We start from the raw sequence: 20,094 nt of genomic DNA on the forward strand, positions 1-20,094 counted from the left end.
CTCCACACAGGCAAAGGGAGATCAGAGGGCACAGTTCCAGGCCTGGCACTCCAGCAGCCTCCCTTAGCCAAGTGGGTAGAGGAAACACCAGGGATGTTATTCCCAATCCTTCAAGCCTCAAGGGTCCCTCCTTCCCCACTGAGTCACCCTGAGGTAAATCTGCCACTCCAGGCATGTGAACACCCTCCTCTTCCCCAGCTGCCACTCAGATGTGCCAGCCCAAACCCATCGCCATTTCTCCCACTACTCTCTCCCCTGATATCCTACTGGTCACTCGGTGATCCTCCCATCAGCCTCGCTGTTGTGGTCCCTTCACCAGCATCTGGCAAATAGCCTAATTCTGGGGAGATGTGAACTCTGCGTCTTCTCTTCTGCCATCTTGATTCCCAACACAAACACTTTAGTAGTGCCCCTCAGTTTAATACAAAAGATGCTGATGCTGTGGGTTTTATTTTCTTCATTATTTATATGAAAGTGAAAGTTGTGCAGTCATGTCCAACTCTGCGACCCCATGGACTATACAGTCCACGAAATTATCCAAGCCAGAATACTGGAGTGCATAGCCGTTCCCTTCTCCAGTGGATCATCCCAACCCAGAGATCGAACTCAGGTCTTCCACATTGCAGACAGATTCCTTAGTAACTGAGACACCAGGAAATCCCAAGAATACTGGAGTGGGTAGCCTATCCCTTCTCCACTGCATCTTCCAGACTCAGGAATCAAACCAGAGTCTCTTGCACTGCAGGTGAATTCTTAATCAACTGAACTAGTATACTAATTCTAAATATAATTTATTTTGGAAATACAAGTTTCTCAGTAGGCAAGGGAAGTGGTTTGCCTTTCTAAGTGTTAAAATGATGACTGTAGGCCTAAAAAAGTATTACTTGTGCTAAAGTCCATGATACCAAACATAGATTTAATACTTAACCTAATGGCATTTTGACTTTCAGAAATGTAATTTTAATCAAGCAGTTCAGAATTTCCTGATCATCACCAATGAAGTAATCTGTCAGGTAAGAGGTTCATCATTCCCAAGAGAAAGAAGAGGCAATATGCCTAATAAAACCTATGATATTTCCTCCCCCTACCAAAGATGGCATTTTGGCCTAAACATAATTATTTCCTTTCTTTTGCCAATAGCTCCCTTGCCTTACATCCTTCCTATAAAGTGCTTCCATTTTGTATAACCCTCTCTGAGCTTTCCTTTAGTTCCTAAATGGGGTTCCACCCAGTTCACGAATCACTGAATGAAGTTAATTAGATCTTCAAAATTTATTTGGCTTACTTTTGTTTCTTAACACAAGCAAGCTGATAGTTAGTTTCCAAGCAAACTTGCACTTATCATCTTAGGAGAATGAAGGTGAATTAGAATCGTAAGCCAAATTTGGCTCCTTGAGACCAGGGATTACTTCTGTCCTATCCAGTCTCAGTAAGACTAAAACAGATTATAAATGGTTATAAAAGACTAAACAGATTATAATGGGCATAGAATGAACATACAATTTCTCTTGCATATATCTTCCTTTTTAAAAATTGTAAGGTTTTGTAATTGGAATTCTCTGCTTATCATATACACATTTCACCTAGTTAACTTTTGCTGCTTGGGCTTGGAGGGAATCCAATGTATAGCACAATCCTTATCATTTAGTTTTTGAACCCACTGAAAAATTAGACAAAATGAAAGTAGATGAGAAAAAAATTACTTTTATTCCTAATAAAGTTTATCCTGGAGTACATGGATTTCATATGAGAACTAGACAGGATTACTGACTCCTTAGTTGGTACCTTCATTGAGAAAACTGAGATGGAAATAGAGTTTACAGAGAAATAATAGCTGAAATTGGTGTTCAAATTTAACAAGTCACATTAGTTTTTTTTTTTTTTTAAGCAACTGCTGGGTAAAGTTAGGATGAACTATGTGACAAATCTTCAGTTCCTCTTACTTAAGAAGTAAATATTGTTTATTTTGAAAAAAAAAAAGTGTCTAATGAGTTGTGTCTGCTTGGCTACAGAAAAGGATGAGCTTTCTATCTTTGCCACCTCATAGCATGTTATGTGTGATATGTATTACATTCTGGTTTTATGCTTATTAAATAATAAAGTTTTTTTTTCTAGTATTTTTGTTGCAAGGTTTTCTGGATTGGAGAAGTTTTTTGTTTATTTATTTTCCCACCACTATCACCAATCTATTGCAATACTACTGGTTCACTATCATTTAGAGGAATAATGAACAGTGAAAAAGACAAAGAGTGTTTAAAAAAAATCATATAGCAAAGTCTTAAGGATTTAGAGATATCACATTCATAAAATAAAGTGAGATGATCATCACCTGTGTGAATGAAAAATTGTCACTCAACATCTTCTTTGACAAGGATGAAGTCCCTTGCCACTGCAGTCACTGAACTTAAAAATCACCCTGAAATATATTTAGGGCAGAGATCATGAATGAGGCAGCTGTGCTTTGGGAAAACCTGACAAAACAGGTCTTTACATAGTTAGATATGTTCAGAAGATTTTCTGAGCCTTTTTTTGTTAATCTTCTCATATCTAAAAGCAATAAAATCATTAACAAAGCTTATCATTTTAAGTTAAAGACAAAAGAAGATACTGGAGTTGGAGGAGCCACTAATGGGAGCAGTAAAATCACAATAATTAGGGTAAGGTGGCTAATCAGATTTGCTTTTTCCATTGTTAAAGTCTCTAGATATTTAGTCATCATCCTCTTCCTGTACAGAGAGTGAGATGCCCTTACAAATGGAATTTCTAATGCAAATACAAATGTCTCTAACAGTATGTCTACCTAGTTTTCAGAGATTTTCCTGTGTCTGCTGTTTCTTAAAAAATAGCCAGTTCAAGATAATCCTTATGTCCAAATACCCCAAAAAAGGTGTTTTGGGGATAGCGAATTGTTTCCCTTCTTGCCAAAAAGATGAAATTTGATTCTTATTTCTGTTATTACTTCTATTGCTACTTTCGTGTCTTTTAAAATACTAAAACCACTATGCATAGTTTTTTAAAGTGACATGGATATGTTAAGAGTTCCCAAAAGCCTCAAAATCTTAAAAATTTTATAGTAACATTTCAATCTAGAAATATGACTAGATATTTCAACATTATGTTTTAGCCTCTATTTAAATGTTAATATTTAAAGTTAATGTTTTATTATAGATTTTAGCAGATTACTTAAATATTTTATTTTCTAAATAGATTTTTTTTTGTTTTCTTCAAGCAATACATAAAATAATTAATAATTTAACCTCCTTAGACATTCTCAGCTGATTTCAATAATGCTTCTAGTCTTATTTGGTCTTTGTTGCAGTATCTACCCAGGAGAAACTTACAAATATTATTTTTTATTACATTCAAACTGTAAATTTGTGTTATATTGGGTTTTAATGTGTGACATTAAAAATTCCAGTACTACTATGTATGGACGCTTGGATGTGATTGCATATTTTATAAATAATTTTGAACTATAGTTAACCCTTGAACAACATGGATTCTAACTGCATGGGTAAACTTACATATGGATATTTTTTCAATAAATACAATACTACACAGTCTGAAGTTGATGGGACCTACAAATGCAAATCATGACTATGGGTCTTGAGCGTCTACAAACTATGATACACAGGGCAGGTCCTTGGCCAATGTCCCATGGATATGGTGGGACAATTGTATATTATATATTCCTAGTATCATTAATAGTAATCATTAACATTGAAAATATTTGCAGATTACACAGAGACTTCCTGGTGGTCCAGTGGTTAAGACTCTGCACTTCCACTGCAGGGTTTGCAATTTTAATCCCTCATCTGCAGAAATAAGATGCCACATGATATGTGGTGGGGCCAGGAAAATTAAAAAAGAAAAGAAAACTACTAAATTTGAAGATTAAATAGAGCTACTTATAGAAATAAGTTATGCTTCAGAGACATCAATATTATAAAAAGCCTGAACAGTATATTAGAAAAACTAGCAATGTTGATAGTATATTCTCTTAACATGCTTCTTTTCTTTAAGTATACCTTATTAGTTAAACAGCAAAATAGTAAGTCCTGTCTTTAGCAGAAATTTCACCCCAAAGTGGGGTCCTTAACATAGCTGAATTACCAGTTGACAAAGTTAAGTTTCAAGAATCCTGGATTGGAGTCATAGCAGGGTAGATGAGTACATCCTGAAACTCATTTAGCATGTAACTTTGGTGGACAATATATTTTTTAGTAAATGACACAATAATATCCATTCTTCTTATCTCATATAAGCTTTGAGTTTATTCTCCAAACTGCTCTTCAATGTCTTGACTGGTAAATTTGGTGTGCACACTCATAGTATGAAATGCAAACAGCAGCAAGCTAATATGTTTCACATATTGAAAATATTTAGTTGGATACGGCAAATTTGTTTGGTGGAATATATCTCTTTGGGGAAAAAAAAAATCATTTGTAAAAACATTGATAAATGTATTAACCAAGTGTTAAATATGACTGCCACAAACTTTTAATGGTTGAAAAATAGATATACACCATTTTACTTTCCTCTCTATTATTTAACATTTCAAGTATAAGCTGTCCACTCCAGTTAGCTGATATTATCCACATGTTCTATGTATTGAAGGGAAAGTGAATGTGAAGTCGCTCAGTCATATCCAACTCTTTGCGACCCTGTGGACTATAGCCCACCAGGCTCCTGATCCATGGGATTCTCCAGGCAAGAATACTGGAGTGGGTTGCCATTTCCTTCTCCAGGGGATCTTCCCAACCCAGGGATCAAACCCGGGTCTCCCGCATTGCAGGCAGACGCTTTAACCTCTGAACTACCAGGGAAACTGCACAGTTTGAAATGGCTTAAATATGCATTTCATGCTATATATCTTTTAACTACAATTAAAAAATCACTGATACTTCCTTAACATCTTGTATTTATAATTATGTTATTTTTTGAATGTCCGATAACATTTGATCACATATACATATTGGAAAACATTGGATTTCCTAATACTTCCTTTACAGAAACTATCAATATTTTCTTGGTTTCTACGTTTCTAGTATTTTTCCACTACCCAACAATAAAACTCAATTACATGTTTTACACTGACTCAAAATGAGGGACTTCCTATTGATAGTTCTTGCACGATTATCAGCACTTTCATTATGGGATATGAATTTTCTAAGCATTATTGCTAAATGTCTCAAGTGAGTGATCACACATACACACACAAAAAAATCCATAAAGATTGCACTTTGTGTCAGCATAGTATTTAGGAAGAAATAAGCTTATTTTGATGAAAACATATACTCCTTGTTTTATGAAATGTCAAGGAACAAAACTTGCCTATTTTTGCAGAATAACTTGTCAAGTTTTTACTCTGTTCTGAATTAAAATTTATTGAAGAAAGGTACACTGATAAAAGCAAATTTTCTATTATTTATTAATTATATTTAACATTTACTTGGATCTATTGAAGACATTGTATAACATTTCCACTATATGCTTTAAACAATTACAAACATTTGGCATAAAATAATGTGCTTATCAATGTAGCAAGTTTGAAAAGTTGGAAATGAGGGTCTGAAGTCTGCCCTCCTTCTGACAATGGCCATTAACACTGCAAATGAATGTATCATAGATTTCTCTCTCAAAATTCTAAGATGTTTTATGAACAAAATTCTAAAGGACTTCAACATGCAATGGATATATATATATATATGTGTGTGTGTATATATATATATATATATATATATATATATATATATATAACATTCAGAATAACTGGTTTCCATGCTTACACTGAACTCATCATAAGGCAAAAGCCTTTAATTTTATTGATTCTCAGTGTGATCAAAAAGCAAAGCAATATGGGAAGCTTAATGAAAACAATCCTTTGTGTTTGCCAACTTCAAATTGCTAATTCAGTTGCAATAAAATTCAACTATCCTCCTGGATGATATATGCAGCTTTAATTTGTTTTTTGAGTGCAAGAGGCAAGCATGAATCTGTTTCTTTAATTGTCTTCATAGTTTAGGAAAATTAGGAAAAAACATGTTTGTTTAATAAAGCATCATTCCGCCTCCTGGTATGACCACATCTGATTAAAAATTAGGGCAGAATCAATCAGATTCTGTCAGATGAAATATCATGTCTTCTACTCTTGGCAACCTCTGGAATATCATCACAGATTATAAAACATTGAATGAGCTTTAGTCATGAAATTATCCATGTCACAAATCTTTCTCTCTCCTTTTAACTGACCAAGAAAAACGAGCCTTTGGTAACTCTAGTTATTGAATGCCTCAATACAAAACAAATTACCAATAACCATTCCTGAACTAACATAGGACCAGATAGTGTTCCCACAGCAGTTTGATGTTCTCTTGTTTCCCATAATTCGGTTTCATCTTCTACCTCTTTTGATCTCAGTAGGTAAATCTACCAAAATCTTTTTTCTTGAAGAATTTTCATCTCCAGAAGTTCTCATTCCTGCCCTCTGATATAAAAATAACCACTCCAGCAAATAAAATCTCTCCAAAAATATAAGTCAAGGTTGCTTGATGACTACTACACAGGCACCGGCTCTCCCAATATTCAAGGAAGCCATCTGTTGAAAAAAATGAGATTCGATTTAAGAAATATTTTATTGTAATGGAAAATATACAGATTATCATGTACTTAAATCATTCATTCATATCCATGAAAATCATTAATAAATATGATTATCATTTCCCAATGTATCTGCAAGTAATACAATAAACATGGAAACAATGAAAATGGCATGTATATAAAATAATATGAATATTGAAGTATTTAAAATCTATACTTATTTGTGGAATTTTTGATAAAAGTAATAAATTCTTTAATGATATTTAGTGAAGTGAAGCTTCTATAGGAAAGTTTTCAGCAAAGATTTTTTCTGGAGCTTGCCTGGACACATTTTTGATGAAATTTCAAATTGATAGCTTGGAGTATGTTTTAGATGAAATAGCTGCTTTACTATTGAAGTCACTGGAAAGCCATTTCCAAAGATATTATACTGAATAAAATGTGCTATTAATTCATTCTAAAGAGAGATATTTAATGATGTGATTTCAATATGCTGTCATCATTAGAACATAATTACAATTGCTACAGGGCTTATTTTAAAATCCATATTATGAGTGTTATTGATGAGATTGAGATTTTTAAAAAATAATCCTGAATATGAAATTGGCTAGAAATATATTGAAAGCAATGATTTTAAAGAATTTGTAATGAAAATTTATTTCATGGAGGTAAGCTAAGAATTTAATAATTTGAACTTTTTAGATCAATGATTTTTAGATACAGTTTTCTAAGACTAATTCATTTACATAAAACTATCAGGTAGACTAGAAATTACAGAATATTATTTCAAACTGAAGATAAAATGAATCAAGTGTAGCAAATGAAGTAGCTGAGAGCAAAATAACTTCAGATCACACACACTATCTTATTGATTGAGAAAGGACACTATCTCACCCTCTACATATGAAAATTACCACCATTATCTAATTATACATTATTTCTTTTAATTGTGATTATTGTCACCTGCTATCTTTCTATAGATTAAAACAAGTAGAAAATTTTCTGATATCATTTTTATACTTTTCATTTAATACAATATCTTCTTTTAAAAGGTTAATGTTATGTCTCTTGTCTTTTTCGCATGTATTTGCTCAAAGTGAAAGGCAAAAAGGAGCATGTGATATATTGATAGCATATTGTGTATTAAGAATAATTTTTGTTGATCACCACAGTCACTTTTATAATCCCATCATATGTTGTCATCCCTATATTACAGTGAATGGAGTATGAAATGATATAAATCTGGTAACATTTAGGTCTACAATTTGCAATATTTCGAACTCCAAATTGCACACTTTCCATTGTCTCTCTTTTAGTTTCCAAAGATTTTCAAGTGTTGTTTCATGTCAGAGCTATCTAAAGAGCTTTTACAAAATATAAGTACTCAAGGCCTACCATTCAATAGGAATGACATGAGTTCTGAGTAGTATTTTTGAAGAGTTCCCAGATGCTCTCTATGTTCATCCAGCACAGAAAAGTACTATGCCTAGTTCCAGATGAGGTATACCTCTATCTACATTTGCATCTATGTCTCTATACATGCTTATATTTGCATATAAAAATGAATCGCTGCTTCCTCCATCCTCCCCTCCACTGCCCCAAGTTTACTCTTCTTTCTGTTATTTATTTTATCCTTCTACTCAGTTGCTCAAGACAGGAACCTAGAGCATATCTACAGCCCTTAGTTTCATTTCCCTCAACCTGACAGCTGAATAACATCAAGTCTTATAATTATCTCTCTTACCAACTGAATTATACCATTCCTACTATCTTCAACTAGTTCAGATTACAATTTCACCTTGAGTGTGAAAGGGGAGTAGAATAACCCACTCCAGGATATGCCACTTTGGCACGTTGATTATTTCTAATTAAAGATGCTTGAGTGATACTTCATGCAGAAGGGGCACTGTGACCTTCCTTTGACCCCTTAAAGCAGGAGATAAATGTTTCATGTGAAATGGTACCCTCTCTCTACTAGGAGTGTAAAAAGCATCCTTACCACCAGACATAAGGAATTTAGGGCCAAGAAGGCTGTGTCAGAAAACCTTGTAACTTCTTCAGTAATTTACTACCTAATCCCAAAACAGTTTGTCTTCTAAATTCTTTATGTATTTATTGTTTTTTTGTCTAAAACAGTATAAGAACTTCCTGCTTTTGGCCACTTTTTTGAGTCCATATGGGGTTTCTATATGCACAAAATTAAATTTTTGTTTTTCTGTTAATTTGTCTTATGTCAATTTAATTGTTAGAGTAGCAAAAAAAAAAAAAAAAAAAAAAAAAAACTAGAAGGAAAGAAGGAAAAAATTCCCACCCATGCAGTGAATTAGTGAAGTATATCCTAATAAATTTCTGATCTTGCTTTCCCCTAATCATATTTCCCATCCTATGAAGTGCAATCATTTTAAAATAATTCCTGCCTAAAGTCCTTCATTAACTATCCTTTTGGTTCATGGTAAAGTCAAGATTCTATAACATGGTTTCTTATCTTATGTCATAAAGACCCATTTTCTCTCTCCAAACTTATTCCTTATCACTTTATTTCTTGCTCAATGAAACATGCCATGTGTTCTCTTTCCCATGACTCTTTAAAAATTCTGTTTCTTAAACCAAACCACTCCCCATATTTTTATCTGTTTATTATTTATTTGCCATGCCACAGTCTATTTATATAATTTCCTGAAAGAAGATTTCTCTACCTAACACGCTTAAGTTCTAGCATAGTGTTAAGTATTTCTCTTACCTCAGAATTTATCATTCTATTTTAAGCATTTGATATATTGTACATAAGTACATTTTAAATATTTGAGAGGTTTCCCTCTCTTCCCCTTGGTTCAGTTTTATCTTATTTAATACATATTTTGACAATCTGCCCTTTTCTATCTCCAGCATTATACCTTTCAGTAAACTATGATAATCTAAAAAGGTTGGCATAGTATCAGTTATTAAACAGCAGTCCAAGATGCAAATATCTTACCAGACTTCCCTGAAACTCATTCTAAATATCTTATAGATTGATTGTATGCAAATAAACTAAACCCATGTACAACAGAGTGAACTGAGATGCAAAAATAATTCACAATTTATTCACTTAAGAAAGTTTCACACATCTCTTACCCATGCTAGCAACTATGCCAGTCGTTGGATATATGACTGCAAATGACATATTGTATTTGTTTTTTATAGCTGCAGGTAGATGCAGCATGACAGCACTATGACCATGTACCAAAGAAACACATGAAAGGATGATTTTACTCAGGCTAGAGGAAACAAAGTCAAATTTTTCTTTCTATGCTTTAAAGCACACATATTTTATTTCAAATCATATGCAAAAAAAAAAATTAAGTGGCAAAATCAAGTTTATTTAAAACACAAATACACACACTCATGCTAGCATGTATGTGTGTCTTCTGTATGTAACAATGTAAGACATGTATCTGGCAAATGTTCCCTCATCTGTTTTCATTATTTCCAATTATAGCTAGCTTGGGAAGTTTTTCAAATATACATTTTTATATATTTTAATATAATTTGCTTATTTATTCTAATGCTTGGCCAGTTGATGGTGTCAATAACAAATGAAACAACCAATTGATTTTGTCCATCTGTGGAGTAAGTGGAGGGCAAGTAACAGGCAATACACAGCATATATGAGAACTTTCTCTAGTAGCCTGGAATCCTGAAACTTTTCCAAACTGATTTTGTGTGGGTTTCCTGATGGCCCCTTGAAAGTCTTAAAAATACAAAGAATGAAAAGATATGGTTGTAAAATCTTAATTTAGAAATTTTAAAATTAATATCTATTATATTAAAATAAATTTGTTCTAAAACATTTTAAATACCACTTTGCTATTTGTAAAATAGTAAATGATCCAAAAGAGTATAATAAAGCATAGATGAGGGAGAATGGCTGTTGGAAGTTTCTACCCATTAGTACTACATGCATTATTCTGACTTCAATTTTAGAGGAATGATAAGCATAATGGCTCATTACTATAAATATGTAATGAAAATATTGTATCATTTATATGCTCATAAGCCTCCTTTATTTAATATTCATTTGTAAAAGTAGTTCATTTAAGATATGTAACATTGAATTTGTACTTTCTTAGCAAACCAAAAATAATTCATGCATTGCTCCCTTTATAAAACTAGGAAGTTGGAAATGTAAGGAGTTAAAATATATCTTCTAAACTCTCAGTGCAATAATTATAGCTTATTATATGTTTTCTTTTCCCTGAATAAGGAACACTACTTTTTCAGAATTTAAGTTAAACACAGAAAATCACAGAACGTAGTTCTCCAAATTTACACTGGTCTTTCCTCCATTCTACCTGTTTTCTTCCTCCTTTGTCAAATGCATCTATCTTCACTGAAATCAAAGAATTTCCCCTTAAGGAAGAGTAAGAGTCATAAAGCAGATACTTTAGCCTGACCATGATGAGTTTTATTTTGTACTTCCAACAAAGTCTATTTAATATTGTAGTTGAACACATATCAAGAAAGAAGTTATATATCTTTAAAAGTAAGAATTTCTTTCAAAGATTTACTTTAATCAATGTTCAAGTTCTTCATATAAATTTTAGTCAATCTCTTGTGATCAAAAATAAAGCCCTCTATGCATTAAGGAATACAAAGAGACAAGGTTATTATTCTTCTTCAACTAAGTAAGACATTGGAATTTAAATGTACCCATTGGTGCAAAAACTGTTTGTTTGTTTGAACTGTTTCTTGATTTTAAGTTTTGATAAAGCAGAGAGATAAGAAATATTGAGAGATTTGGAAAGAAAAAAAAAGTTGAGAGAAACAGTATTAAAACAAAAGTCTGAACACATACCCATTCCCTTCATTACAAGCAAGTCTATAGTAACTGTAAGCATAGGTATTTTCCACCTTACTTAAGGTGTCCTACCCTTATATTTCCCCAACCCAACACACATTCTCCAGATATTTGACTGGTTTGGGAGCTTCTCTGAACATGATCCTGAATCTCTAATAGCTTAACTGAAGGTTAACCTAGTTCAGTTCAGTTCAGTCTCTCACTCATGTCCGACTCTTTGTGACCCCATGAATTGTAGCACGCCAGGCCTTCCTGTCCATCACCAACTCCAGGAGTTCACTCAGATTCATGTTCATCAAGTCAGTGATGCCATCCATCCATCTCATTCTCTGTCGTCCCCTTCTCCTCCTGTCCCCAATCCCTCCCAGCATCAGTCTTTTCTAATGAGTCAACTCTTCGCATGAGGTGGCTAAAGTACTGGAGTTTCAGCTCTAGCATCATTCCTTCCAAAGAAATCCCAGGGCTGATCTCCGTCAGAATGGACTGGTTGGTTCTCCTTGCAGTCCAAGGGACTCTCAAGAGTCTTCTCCAATACCACAGTTCAAAAGCATCAATTCTTCGGTGCTCAGCCTTCTTCACAGTCCAACTCTCACATCCATACATGACCACAGGGAAAACAATAGCCTTGACTAGATGGACTTTGGTGGCAAAGTAATGCCTCTGCTTTTGAAAATGCTGCCTAAGTTGGTCATAACTTTCTTTCCCAGGAGTAACCATCTTTTAATTCCATGGCTGCAGTCACCATCTGCAGTGATTTTGGAACCCCCCAAAATAAATTCTGACACTGTTTCCACTGTTTCCCCATCTGTTTCCCATGAAGTGATGGGACCATATGCCATGATCTTACTTTTCTGAATGTTAAGCTTTAAGCCAACTTTTTCACTCTTCTCTTTCACTTTCATCAAGAGGCTCATTAGTTACTCTTCACTTTTTGCCATAAGGGTGTTGTCATCTGCATATCTGAGGTTATTGATATTTCTTCCAGCAATCTTGATTCCAGCTTGTGCTTCTTCGAGCCCAGCGTTTCTCACAATGTATTCTGCATATAAGTTAAATAAGCAGGGTGAGAATATACAGCTTTGACGAACTTCTTTTTCCTATTTGGAAACAGTCTGTTGTTCCATGTCCAGTTGTAACTGTTGCTTCCTGACCTGCACACAGATTTCTCAAGAGGCAGGTCAGGTGGTCTGGTATTCCTATCTCTTTCAGAATTTCCCATAGTTTCTTGTGTTCCACACAGTCAAAGGCTTTGGCATAGTCAGTAAAGTAGAAATAGATATTTTCCTGGCACTCTCTTGCTTTTTTGATGATCCAGCAGATGTTGGCAATTTGATCTCTGGTTCCTATGCCTTTTCTGAAACCAGCTTGAACATCTGGAAGTCCACGGTTCATGTATTGCTGAAGCCTGTCTTGGAGAATTTTGAGCATTACTTTACTAACATGTGAGATGAGTGCAATTGTGAGGTAGTTTGAGCATTCTTTGGAAATGCCTTTCTTTGGGTTTGGAATGAAAACTGACATTTTCCAGTCCTGTGGCCACTGCTGAGTTTTCCAAATTTGCTGGCATATTGAGTGCAGCACTTTCAGAGCATCATCTTCCAGGATTTGAAATAGCTCAACTAGAATTCCACCACCTCCACTAGCTTTGTTCATAGTGATGCTTTCTAGGATCCACTTCACATTCCAGGAAATCTGGCTCTAGCTGAGTGATCATACCATCATGATTATCTTGGTCATGAAGATCTTTTTTGTAAAGTTCTTCTGTGTATGCTTGCCACCCCTTTTTAATATCTTCCGCTTCTGTTAGAGCCATACCATTTATGTCCTTTGTCTAGCCCATATTTGCATGAAATTTTTCCTTGATATCTCTAATTTTCTTGAAGAGATCTCTAGTCTTTCCCATTCTGTTGTTTTCCTCTATTCCTTTGCATTGATTCCTATGAGTTTCTTATCTCTTCTTGCTATTCTTTGGAACTCTCCATTCAGGTGCTTATATCTTTCCTTTTCTCCTTTGCTTTTCACTTCTCTTCTTTTCACAGCTATTTGTAAGGCCTTCTGAGACAGCCATTTTGTCTGTTTTTATTTTTATTTTTTCCATGGGGATGGTCTTGATCCCTGTCTCCTGTACAATGTCACGAACCTCCATCCATAGTTCATCAGGCACTCTATCTATCAGATCTAGGCCCTTAAATCTATTTCTCACTTCCACTGTATAATCCTAAGGGGTTTGATTTAGGTCATGCTTGAATGGTCCAGTGGTTTTCCCTATTTTCTTCAATTTAAGTCTGAATTTGGCAATAAGGAGTTCATGATCTGAGCCCCAGTCAGCTCCTGGTCTTGTTTTTGTTGACTGTATAGAGTTTCTCCATCTTTGGCTACAAAGAATATAATTAATCTGATTTTGATCTTGACCATCTGGTGATGTCCATGTGTAGTCTTCTCTTGTGTTGTTGGAAGAGGGTGTTTGCTATGACCAGTGCATTTTCTTGGCAAAACTCTATTAGTCTTTGCCCTGGTTCATTCCATATTCCAAGGCCAAATTTACCTGTTACTCCAGGTGTTTCTTGACTTCCTACTTTTGCATTCCAGTCCCCAATAAGGTTAACCTAAGATCAGCCAATTATTTTTCTCCATCTTCTTGAACAAAGTGTTCATCTAGGAATGAATGAGTTATACAACAGACTATTCAGGCCTCTTTGCTATTTGTTCTGGGGGCCTTTTTGAACAAAGTTCTTTTGTTTAATGATTATGGTTGTGAAGAGTTTCATTTGGAGTTTCCAGCAGCACCATCCCATGGAATATTCTTTCTGCCATAGATAGCAAGGAACCTAACAAAGACAGTCAAGCAAAAAATGGGAAGCAGAAAGCTAATTTCTACAAGCTTCTATCCACTTGATTTTGTTATCTCTAAAACCAAGTATAGTTAAATTTTTGTGAACAAATATATTTCACTTTTATTTTTTGTTTCAGTTGATTAAAATTCAGTCCCTGTCCCTTGGTATGACTTAAAATGGAAATCCAACTGAGGCATAAATTTCACTTTCTAATATAAATTTTATTGAAGTATAGAATACACAATAGAAAAGTACACAAATGTATATGATTTAATAAACTTTTTATAAAATGAACATGAAAATGAACAAAAATCAGTCACTTTAAGTTCAGAGTTATTCAACTAAATACACTGTTGTATGTACACATCTCCTCCACAGGAAGTAAATGAAAAAAAAAATAATTCTTATATGTGAAGTAACTTATGCTTGCAACATTTTTACCTGGGTCCATTCATTAGTTTGTGGATCGTAGGATTCCATAGTGTTGAGGTACGTCTGGCCATCATAGCCACCAACAGCATATAATCTGTCACCAAGGAGACAGACTCCAACAGCATCTCTGGGCATACTCAAAGGAGCCACCATAGTCCATGTGTCTGTTTTGGGATCATACCTAAAATAAAAGGATGATAGGATATAACATTCTAATCATATTCAACTTTACTATTGGATATTAATGATGCACTTTCAAAACAAGCCATGGAAAAGAAAACTTAGCTTTTTCCCTAAAGCTCAATTATTTGAACAGATGTTGCAGAGCCAATATCCACAAAGTTGGGCTTTATATTGTTTAAGGTATTTTAAAAATATAGCTAAACTCTTAACTAGATGGATCCAGAGTCATTTCACAAAAATGAATATCATTATTTTTCCCAAGAAAGACAGATGAAAATAAATATTTTCTAGAGTGGAATGAGGTTCTTTCAAGAGAGTACAAAAAAGTGATGATTATGAAACAGAAGTAACGGTTAAAAATCTGGGAGAATTATATAATTATTGACTTTTGAAATCTTCTTTAAACAAGGTCTGAAAGTCTATCCTAAATTTGCTCGAAAAAAAGAAGATATTTGCACAAAAGATCACAAGTGCTAAAAAAAAAAAGAAAATTCATGGACAGCTTTGAGAAAATTAGGTGTGCAGTGTGTTTAGGATCACAGGTATAAGAAGAAGCATTGTTTAAAAGATGATATTTGATCAGCTAGTAGTTTGGTTGATTCCCAGAGTATGAAAGTATTTCATGTTTCTTCAATAGAAAAATAAGAAAACTTGAAACTTGAGGAAACACAACATGAATAGAACTATGTTTCAGTGACAGTTATTTGGCATCCACTTGAGGGGAGCAACTGGTAAATCAAGAGATTGAAGCAGAGGGTTCAAGTTGTTATTTTTAATTTTAACAAAATATTCAATTTTCAGATAGTCTGGTTCAGTTCAGTTCAGTCACTCGGTTGTGTCCAACTCTTTGTGACCCCCACGAATTGCAGCACGCTAGGCCTTCCTGTCCATCACCAACTCCTGGAGTTCACTCAGACTCACATCCATCGAGTCGGTGATGCCATCCAGCCATCTCATCCTCTGCCATCACTTTTTCCTCCTGGTCCCAATCCCTCACAGCATCAGAGTCTTTTCCAATGAGTCAACTCTTTGCCTGAGGTGGCCAAAGTACTGGAGTTTCAACTTTGGCATCATTCCTTCCAATGAACCTCCAGGACTGATCTCCTTTAGAATGGACTGGTTGGATCTCCTTGCAGTCCAAGGGACTCTCAAGAGTCTTCTCCAACACCACAGTTCAAAAGCATCAGTTCTTAGGCTCTCACTTTCTTCACAGTCCAACTCTCACATCCATACATGACTACTGGAAAAACCATAGCCTTGACTAGATGGACCTTTGTTGCCAAAGTAATGTCTCTGCTTTTGAATATGCTATCTAGGTTGATTATAACTTTCCTTCCAAGGAGTGTCGTTTAATTTCATGGCTGCAATCACCATCTGCAGTGATTTTGGAGCCCCCCAAAAAAACATCTGACACTTTTTCCACTGTTTCCCCATGAAGTGATAGGACTTGATGCCATGATCTTCGTTTTCTGAATGTGGAGGTTTAAGCCAACTTTTTCCACTCTCCTCTTTCACCTTCATCTAAAGGCTTTTTAGTTCCTCTTCACTTTCATCAAGAGGCTTGTAAGTTCCTCTTCACTTTCTGCCATAAGGGTGGTGTCATCTGCATATCTGAGGTTATTGATATTTCTCTCGGCAATCTTGCTTGCAGCTTGTGTTTCTTCCAGTCCAGTGTTTCTCATGGTGTACTCTGCATATAAGTTAAATAAGCAGGGTGACAATATATAGCCTTGACGAACTCCTTTTCCTATTTGGAACCAGTCTGTTGTTCCATGTCCAGTTCTAACTGTTGCTTCCTGACCTGCACACAGATTTCTCAAGAGGCAGGTTAGGTGGTCTGGTATTCCCATCTCTTACAGAATTTTCCAGAGTTTATTGTGATCCACACAGTCAAAGGCTTTGGCATAGTCAATAAAACAGAAATAGATGTTTTTCTGGAACTCTCTTGCTGTGTCCATGATCCAGTGGATGTTGGCAATTTGATCTCTGGTTCCTCTGCCTTTTGTAAAACCAGCTTGAACATCTGAAAGTTCGTGGTTCATATATTGCTGAAGCATGGCTTGGAGAATTTTGAACATTACTTTACTAGCATGTGAGATGAGTCCAATTGTGCAGTAGTTTGAGCATTCGTTGGCATTGCCTTTCTTTGGGATGGTCTATTACCATACATTAAATACAAATATTTTATAGGTTAGGTGGTAAAACCACAAAGAATTCCTTGTTTAGTGTGCTTTGCTTCAGTTTAGAAGGAATGGTTAATCCACTTTTTTGCTTTTAACCTACAATTACAAGTTCATATACAAAAACATCTAGTAAGAACCTAGTAGAGTAAGTAAATATAAAAGAAGAATGGATGGAAGTTTTTAATTTTTTTATTTTTATTTTTACAAAGCTATAATATATATACAAATATATTCCTAGTTTGTTTTTCTACTCCAGTCTTATTTTGAAATTTTCAACCTACAGATCCCCAAAACAGACAAAAGAAATAAACAGGCAAAACAAACAAACAAACAAAAAACACAAAAAGCAAAACCTATAATTTATTGAAAATTAAAAAGTCTGTTACAAAAGAAATGACTGGGAAGACCCCAAGAATCTGGACTTTGTATTTCACAGAGAATATTTCACCCAGGACATTACATATATTTACACACTATGGTTGGAGAAATTGTGACAGCCACGGTAATATATGGGAAAACCAGAACCATGTTAAAGCATAGGCTGTTAGGCAAATAACCGAAGTAATCTTACATGTTATACTTAATAAATGTAAAATGTCACAAATAGACACAGGCACACATAGACACAAACACAAATATGCAATCTATGCCAGCAAAATCTTTAAGATATTTACATTTCTACCATGAGCGTTTTGAAATATATAAACAAAAAAGTGGAGGAAAGAAAGGAGAAACACCAAGAGGAATCATATTGGACAATACACAAGTAAAACGTTTTACAGATAACTTGACAATTTTTCAAGAAAAAAAAGTAATAAAATGAATAACTAGAAAGAAGTAGCTGTTATAAATTAAATGTGGTTTTAAAATGTAATGAAATAAACTGAGTGAAACTTACTTGACTTCCAATTTACAGAACAACTATGAAAAGATGCTGAAGACATTTTGGAAATTTTAATTCTGGGTATCAGTTTTTAATAAGAGATTATTTAAATTTTTATTAATTGCAATTAAGCTGAAAAAGTAAATTTGTGATCATATTTCATTGTTTCTGGGATGAATTCAGAAATGCTTTGAGCTAAAATGACATGTTTAAGAAGTACTTTAAAACTCTTCAGGAAAAAATACTGTAAATGTGAAAGGATGAAGCAAAAATGGCAAATCAGTGATGGTGGTTGAAGCTGGATAAAGAATGAATTTTTATCTTATTTATTTTTTTGCCAGGAAGTTTTTGTAGTGAAGATAACCTTAAAAGGAAGAAGTATAATGCATCTTAATTTTAGTGAAATGTGAACATTTTTATTCTTTCTCCAATAGAAGCTAGTCTGCCTTTTGCCACAATCGCTTCACTTAAATAGCTTTCTCTGAAGTCCTATTTCAGTCCCCATATGATTGGTATTCAGCTCTATAGGATTTTTTTTTTTTTTCAACTACTATCTACACAACAGACTTTGTTGATCACGTTGCAGAAAAGGAGAAAAACTGAGGCAAAATCTAACACTAATTGCACTAAAGAATAATAAATGCATTTCTGAAGGCTTCTGAAATTTTAAGTAAAGCTCAAATAATGAAGACATTCTCATACACTAATACCACAGGAAAATTAAGAAAACACAAGTATATCTTACAGGGCTTCCCTTGTGGCTCAGCTGGTAAAGAATTCGCCTGCAACGAGGGAGACCTAGATTCAATCCCTGTGTTGGGAAAATTCATGGATTTGGACGAGAAGGGAAAGGCTACCAACTCCAGTGTTCTGGCCTAAAGAATTCCATGGCCTATAAAGAGGGCTCAGACAAACCTTGTGGGCACCAGGACCCAGAGACCCCACAGAGACTGAGACAGAACTGTGTTTGAGTATCTCCTGCAGAGGTACAAGTCAGCAGTGGACTGCTGCAGGGGTAGGGGCTCTGGGTGCAGTAGACCTGGATATGGCATAAACCCTTATGGAGGAGGTCGCCATTAACCCCACCATAGAGCCATCAGAACTTACAGAAGACTGGAGAAACAGACTCTTGGAGGGCACACACAAAACCCTGAGTGAACCAGGACCCAGAAAGGACCCCACAAGAGATTGACTCAGACATGCCCCGGAGTGTCCAGGAGTCTACAGTGGAGGCATGGGTTGGAGGTGTCCTGCTGCAAGGTTGGGGGCACTGAGTGCAGCAGTGCATGCATGGGACTTTTTGAAGGAGGTCACCATTATCTTCATTACCTCCACCATAGTTTGGCCTGAGGTCAAAAAAGAGGGAGGGAACACAGCACAGCCCATCAACAGAAAATTGGATTAAAGACTTACTGACCATGTCCCTGACCATGCTCAAGACCCAGTTTCCCTCTCAGTCAGTCTCTCCCTTCAGAAAGCTTCCATTGCCTCTTATCCTTCTCCATCAGAGAGCAGAGAGAATGAAAACCACAGCCACAGGATACTAACCAATGTGATCACATGGGCCATGGCCTTATTTAGCTCAATGAAGCTGTGAGCCAAGCCATATAGGACCACACAGGGCAGATGGGTTGTGGTGGAGGGTTCTGATAGGACTTAGTCGACTGGAGAAGGGAATGGCAAACCACTTCAGTATTCTTGCCTTGAGAACTCCATGAATGGTATGAAGAGGCAAAAAGAGGACACTGAAAGATGAACTCCCCATGTCAGTAGGTGCCCAGTATGCTACTGGAGATCATTTGAGAAATGACTCCAGAAAGAATGGACAGACAGACCCAAGGCAGAGACAACACCCAGTTGTGGATGTGCCTGGTGATGGAAGTAAAATCAAATGCTATAAAAAACAATATTGCATAGGAACCTTGAGTGTTAGGTCCATGAATCAAGGCAAAGTGGAAGTGGTCAAATAGGAGATAGGAAGAGTGAACATACACATTTTAGGAATCAGTGAACTAAAATGGCAGAGAATGGATGAATTTAATGCAGATGACCATTAAATCTACTACTCTGGATAAGAATCCCCTAGAAGAAATGGAGTAGCCCTCATAGTCAACAAAAGAGCCTGAAATACAGTACTTGGAT

General features: G+C 35.3%; 1 protein-coding gene across 1 annotated transcript in view; it reads right to left on the reverse strand.

The window, feature by feature from the left end:
* Positions 1 to 6,538: 6,538 nt before the first annotated feature.
* KLHL1 (kelch like family member 1) overlaps positions 6,539 to 20,094 on the reverse strand; it is a 532,887-nt gene continuing 519,331 nt past the window's right edge. Inside the window, exons 10-11 of the mRNA XM_052650221.1 lie at positions 14,713 to 14,884; positions 6,539 to 6,598 (exon numbers count right to left, since the gene is read on the reverse strand). Coding sequence (XP_052506181.1) covers positions 6,539 to 6,598; positions 14,713 to 14,884 — 232 coding nt within the window. The remainder of the gene's footprint in view (positions 6,599 to 14,712; positions 14,885 to 20,094) is intronic.

The sequence above is a fragment of the Budorcas taxicolor genome, chromosome 12 (genome assembly GCF_023091745.1).
Source record: "Budorcas taxicolor isolate Tak-1 chromosome 12, Takin1.1, whole genome shotgun sequence".
NCBI lineage: Eukaryota > Metazoa > Chordata > Mammalia > Artiodactyla > Bovidae > Budorcas > Budorcas taxicolor.